At 65.0% G+C, this 6,002-nt stretch overlaps 1 protein-coding gene across 10 annotated transcripts in view; it reads right to left on the minus strand.

The window, feature by feature from the left end:
• The window catches only part of DNHD1 (dynein heavy chain domain 1), a 63,139-nt gene extending 57,665 nt beyond the window's left edge, over positions 1 to 5,474 (minus strand). For all 10 annotated transcript variants that reach the window (XR_008319143.1, XM_053307669.1, XM_053307673.1 and 7 more), the window contains exons 1-6: positions 5,358 to 5,474; positions 3,635 to 4,328; positions 3,355 to 3,534; positions 2,546 to 2,749; positions 2,323 to 2,433; positions 1,983 to 2,139 (exon numbers count right to left, since the gene is read on the minus strand). Coding sequence is in view for 9 of the 10 variants with exons in the window: in XM_053307669.1 (XP_053163644.1) it covers positions 1,983 to 2,139; positions 2,323 to 2,433; positions 2,546 to 2,749; positions 3,355 to 3,534; positions 3,635 to 4,328; positions 5,358 to 5,382 (1,371 nt within the window). In the remaining variant the exon portion in view is untranslated. The remainder of the gene's footprint in view (positions 1 to 1,982; positions 2,140 to 2,322; positions 2,434 to 2,545; positions 2,750 to 3,354; positions 3,535 to 3,634; positions 4,329 to 5,357) is intronic.
• Between the last annotated feature and the right edge of the window lie 528 nt (positions 5,475 to 6,002).

Raw genomic sequence — 6,002 nt, forward strand, 5'->3', positions numbered from 1 at the left:
TACCCATTTGCTGGGCCAAAGATGATGGTCCTCTAGAATGGTTTTTGAGAAGTTTTTCACTGTCGATGCAAATCTTGAAGATGCTGAAACATGGGGGTGGGAGAGCGGGATGGGGAGTGTCGGCCTCTCCGCCAGGCCCTTCATAATCCTTGGGGACTGACCACAGTCCGAGGGGGCTTAGCAACCTGCCGGCCATGCCTGACCCAGCCTCTTCTGAACCTGACTGGAAGGAAAGAGCAGCACTTCTTGCCTGTGGGCCACCTCCAGCCTCCGAATCCCAGGTGCCTGCCCTCCCCTCTTGCCTGTGGCACCATCTGGCGGGCAACTGTGAGAAACAGGAGGCTGGACTAGATGGGCCTCTTTGTGCCGGATCCTGCCGCAAGGCTGTTCTTCCCTGTGCTCCAGCTCACTGCCCTCTTGCGAGGGTGGCTAGTGCTGCCCCCAGCGAATAGCGCTGGCCTCCCTCGATAGCCAGGGTTGCTGCAGGCACATTCCCCACACCCTGCTTTGAGCTCGCATCTTCTCCGGAATATAGCGGGTGCATCGACATATCGGCCAGTTACCGACGTGTGACACCAGAGTCCCTGCAAGTTATTGGGGAGCACTTCACACACGGTTTGGGGTTTTCGCTGCGTGAGAGTGTTGCCTGACTTATATCAGGGTTTTTTAAAAGCCACATTGAACGTCCTTTTGCGGGGGCACCTTTGAACTGGCAGTGCAGCCTCACAACGCCTGCTGTCTGGGAAAGCTCCAGGAGAATCCAGAGGAGGAATACAGGTGAGGTGGCCGCGGCAGCGGCAGCAGGAGCTGGCCCAGGGGCTGCTACCACAGCAGCCCTTGGCTGCCTTCTCCGTGTAGGCATAAAGAGACAGACACACGCAGGCCCCGCTCCAACCTGCCCCATTTGGTCAAACAGGACGGGGGAAAGCCAGGCTTGTTGTCGCCCCTCCGTCAGAGGCCTCCGCAGGGATGGGCAGCTGCCGTGGTTCCTTCCCACTTATCAGCCATTCCGTTCCTTGCTCTGCAGGCATCAGAGCCATCTGCACTTTGACGAGGTGGGATCTACAGACTGTGTCCATAGTTCCGGCCACAGCCTGAAGGTTTGCACGGGACACTCTGCAAGAGGAGAGCTGGCTGGAGAGGTGTCTCCCGGGGGTCTGCGGAGCTAGGCTGCCTCGTGCCTCGCTTCCCTGGGGGCAATTGTCATGGCAATGGCTGCCGGCCCCTGACTTGCTCTCCTCCTAGGCCTTCTGGAGCCGACCTTCCGACTGCCCAGGGGCAGGGCGGGCTCCAGCCACTGCTGGCCAGGGGTTCTGGGCTGTCGTCATCCTCCCTCCCTGCTGGCTCTGCATCTCCCCAAGCCCAGCCCTGCATGCTGTGCTGCAACGGGCCACAGGCCCCCAGCTGGACCACTTTGCCTGTCCTGCTGGCTATATTGTGCAGACTTGTTGTATGGGGAGTTTCAGAGATTCCTGGAGTGGGGCGCGGCCTTGGAGGCAGGAAATCCAGAGCCAGAGCAACCCCAACAGCCGCCGTTTGTCTCTCTGGAGCTTTTCAAACACAGGAGGGGCAGCACACCGTAACTGGCTCCATTGCCAATCTGCTCGGACCATTGTGCAGCACCCCCCAACGTTCAACATCCCTTCCTGTGCCCTGCATCTGCAACACCTTAATGCACCAGTGGCCACGCCAGGAGGACCCTCTGCTGTGGTGCTTCAGCTGCTCTGGAGGTGTGGAGGGAACAGGCCCCCCTCTTGTGCCCAGCCCCTTCAGCTCCTCCTCCTCGTGGCTCTGGCCCAAGGAAGAGAGGACCGAACACCTTCCGCAGGAGTATTGGCAGGGGTGGGGTGGGGTGGGGTGGGGTGGGGGGCTGCCTTGAAGCCCTGTCCAGCTACACACACACACACACACACACACCCCTTGGCCTGGCCTTGCTCTGGCCTTTGCTGCAAGGAACGCTGCCTGCCCAGCCCAGCACTTACCAGCTCCAAGATGGAGGAGCAGAGGGTGAGGAACCGGCTGAGCAGCCCCTGAGCTTTGCTGTTCTCCTGCTCCAGGGCCCACTTGAGCTCTGGGAAGTCGAAGCACTTGGAGTTGTCCATTGACAGCCAGTGGATGGACTGCAGCTCCAGCAGCAGTCTGCAAGAGAAAGGGAAGCAGCCGCTGTCTGCCAGGGCCAAGCAACAGCAGACGCACCCTGCCAACCACAGGAAGGGAAGGGAAGGGAAGGGCGGGAGGGGGGAAGGAGGAAGCAGCAAACCGCGCCCCCCCCGCTTAGGGACAGGCATGCACAGGGCCCCTCCCTCCCTCCCTCCCTCTCACCTGGAGATGTGAAGGAGAGCAGCCCCAAAATGGGGCACTCCCTGGAGGAGCTGGCTCCGCAGGGTCTCCCGCCGCTTCAGGTACTGCAAATGCTTCACGTTGTTGCGCCAACTGGGGGCGTGGAAAGAGGCAGAGATCCAGCCCTGCCCCAGCACGCCCCCCTCCCCAGTGATGCCAAGCAGGGCACCAGCCCAGCCCCTCCGCCCTGCTGCCGCCCCCTCACCAGAGAAAGGCTTTGCGGACCAGGAAGCAGCGGAAGAAGGGGATGTACTGGAGCAGCTGCCACAGCATGGCTTCCCGGTGCCAGGCGCCCAGCGAGAGGGCCTCGGACCCTTCTTCGGGGTGGACGTGCAGCACCGCAAAGGCTGAGAAGACGTAGTGGTGCGGGTGGGTCAGCCGCTTGGGGACGCTCATCAGGTCGTAGGGCCTGCAGGCAAGCGGGCGGGGGGGAGAGAAGGGGCACCCGCGAGCAAGTCAGGCCAGCAGAGGGGGAGGGCTGCTCATCCCGCTTGCCCAACACAAGCCATCCCGGCACCCTGAGTCGTCAGCAGGGCCTCCTCGCTGTTGCTGCTGCCGCCGCCGCCACCGCCGCCACCAAAGGGCCCTTGTGCCCCTCCCCTCTGGACCTCAGTGGCAGAGCAGCAGCAGCAGCATAGGAACACAGGCAGCTGCCATAGACTGGGTCAGACCCTTGGTCCATCTAGCTCAGTCTTGTCTTCACAGACTGGCAGCGGCTTCTCCAAGGTTGCAGGCAGGAGTCTCTCTCAGCCCTCGCTTGGAGAAGCCAGGGAGGGAACTTGGGACCTTCTGCTCTCTTCCCAGAGCGGCGGCTCCATCCCCGGAGGAGAATGTCTTGCAGTGCTCACACATCAAGTCTCCCTTTCATAAGAACCGCCCTGCTGGATCAGGCCCAAGGCCCATCTAGTCCAGCATCCTGTTTCACACAGTGGCCCACCAGATATGCAACCAGGGCAGACCCTGCTTAGCTAAGGGGACAAGTCAGACTTGCGAAGAGGGAGAAGACCGGGCTACCTGAAATGCCGGTTGGGGGCGACGTTGAGGTACAGGAACTTTATTTTCCCCACATGTCTGTTCCTCACGAAGAGCTCGGCTGCCTGGAGCCCCGTCACTGGCTGCCCCTTCTCAGGAAGTGCCGGGCCTGGAGCAGAGCCGGGGCGGCGGCCGCCTGCTGGGCCTGGCTCCAGGAAGGGCCTGTGGGGGAGCAGGGGGCCAGGCGGCGGTCACAGGTCCTGCAGCGCCTCTCTGGGCGGGGACCCCCGAGGGGCCACCCCAGGCAGGCAGGCAGGCTTACTCTGCAGCAGCATCGCTGGCCTCCCTACAGGCGAAGTCCGCCGGCACGTCCGTGGCCAGAGTCAGAGGCACGAAGCCTAAGCTGCTGGCCCAGGGGCTCTCCTCTTGAGCGACCGCGCAGCCCACGGGCCCGGCACATCTCTGCAGCTCCTGGAGGGCGACGGGCCCTGGCTGCAGCAGCCCGGAGGCCTCTCCCATCACCCAGCCGGCAGTAAAGGGGCAGGGCAGGGCCGCAAAGACCGGCTGAGGCGGGCCCGAGGGCAGCTGCCGGGCTGGCCCGCGAGGGCAGGTGGCCCGCGTGGAGGGGGGCCACGGCACGGAGCAGTCTGTGGGGAAGGCCTGCCTGATGGCCCCCGGGACATCTAGGTCGGAGACCAGGGCCTGACTGCTGCGGTGCTGGTAGCAGAGGCCCTCCAGGTAGGGCAGCAGCTCCGCCCGCCCAGACAGCAGCTTCCGGAAGGGCCGCAGCAGGCGGAGCACCTCCAGGAGGCGGGTCCAGGCCTGGCGGCTGCTGCCTCTCTCCAGCACCGCGCCAAAGACGCCAATCAGCGCCGCCACCAGCGCCTCCACGTGCTTGGCCTCGGCCCGCCCAGCCTCCTGGATCTGAGCGGCAAGGCGCTGGCGCAGAGGCCGGGCCCAGCCCCACTCCACCGCCACCACCACCTGGGGCGGGCTGCTGGGCGCCGGGCTGCCTGCTGAGAGAGAGAGAGAGAGAGAGAGAGAAGAGAGTGGCTGCTGCTGCCCAAGGCACAATCCCCATCATGCCACTAGCCAGGCAGGCACAAGGGCCGCTTCTGCTACCAGCCACCCGGGGACCAGAGCCAGCCCCCCCCCCGCTCTATGGGGAGGGGCAGCAGGCCCCGGAGGGAGGCCGAGATGGTGGTACTTGCAGGGAGACCAGAGCCCCACGAGGCGGGGGGGGGGGAGCAAGCCGGGCCTCAGCGGGGATGGGGCCCCGGCTGTCTCTCTTCCCGCCCTTTGGGTCTGCTGCGGCGGCTGAGATCTCCCGAGGACGCCCTTCACCTGCATCATCCCCCCCCTGCCCCCCCCCCGCTGGCACTGCACAGGGCCTGTTCGGCAGGCGCGATCTGGGGTGCCCCCCCCGGGAAGAACAGTGGGGCTGCCGACACTTCAGGGCCCCAACCAGTCAGGGGCCTGGGGCGTGGGGGGGGGGAGGCCGAGGAGCCAGGGCGCTGGCAGGATCCTCAGGCGAAGTGAGCCAGTCCCGGGGGGTGGCCGCTCCTCAGGTTTCTCTTAATGCCCCCCCCCCGGCCGACATGGAGACCCTCGGAGTGGACTAGCACCCCCAGGCAGGGAGAGGGGGGGGCTGGAAGGAGGCCAGCCTGGGGCGGGGGGGGGGAGACGGCCTCGCCCTCCGGGAACCCGGCTCGTCCTGGCCGGCGGGGCGGGAGCCTCACGTGTCCTGATGTCCACCACGGAGTCGCCGGTCTCACTCTCCGTGGGAACGGCCGGAGACAACCCCCGGGGCCCGAGCGGGGCGTCCCTCCCTCACCAGGGCGGGCAGGGGCAGCGGGGTCGCCCCAGGCCCGGCGCCGCCGGCGCGGAAGCCCTGAGGGAGGGCCTGCCTGGGGCCCGGGCCGGGAGGCCAGTGGCAGTCCGGACTCCGGGGCCCCACAGAGGCCCCCTCTGCCCATGCTCAGAGGGCGCGCTCCCTCCCCCCCCCCCCGGGCGCTCCTCCTCGGCGGGGCAGCAGCAGCCGCTACCTCCCTCGGCGAGGGGCGTCTCCATTTCGATGCCGCGGGGGGACGAGGAGGAGGAGGAGCGGCGGCAGCAACGGCAGGAGGCGGCGGCGGCAGCAACGCGGCGACCGTTGCCGGCCCCGCGAGCGCAGGGGGGGCGTGGCGGTTGCTAGGGGCGCGCGCGGCGTTTCCAGGGGCGGCACCCACCACGGCCGCCCCGCCTTGGCGGCTTCCAGGTCGCGGCGGGGACGCGCACAGACTTTTGAGTTTGAGCGGCTAGACTCACGCAGCAGGCACCCTACTCCCGGGCTCTTCGGGGCGGCTCTCTCAGGGGGCAATGCTGACGCGCGGGATGGAGATGGAGACATCCGGGCTATCAGCGTTGCTGGGGCTGCCCTCCCCTCCAGGGGCGTAGCAAGGGTGGAGGGGGCCCAGAGACTAGAGTTTAAAATGCACCCCCCCCCCGCCAAGCTCAGTTCATGGAGAAAAGCAATCCTAAATAAGGCTGAATAGTGGTCACAAAAAGCAGAGTAAAATTTATATATGTATATATAATACAATTTATATATATATATATGTATACACACACACACATAAACACCTATGTGCCACAATAGAACATCATCCTAAATTATTTTTTCAAAGATTTTTTAAAAGCTTCATGGTACT

Source organism: Hemicordylus capensis, chromosome 3 (genome assembly GCF_027244095.1).
Source record: "Hemicordylus capensis ecotype Gifberg chromosome 3, rHemCap1.1.pri, whole genome shotgun sequence".
NCBI classification, from domain to species: Eukaryota; Metazoa; Chordata; class Lepidosauria; order Squamata; family Cordylidae; genus Hemicordylus; species Hemicordylus capensis.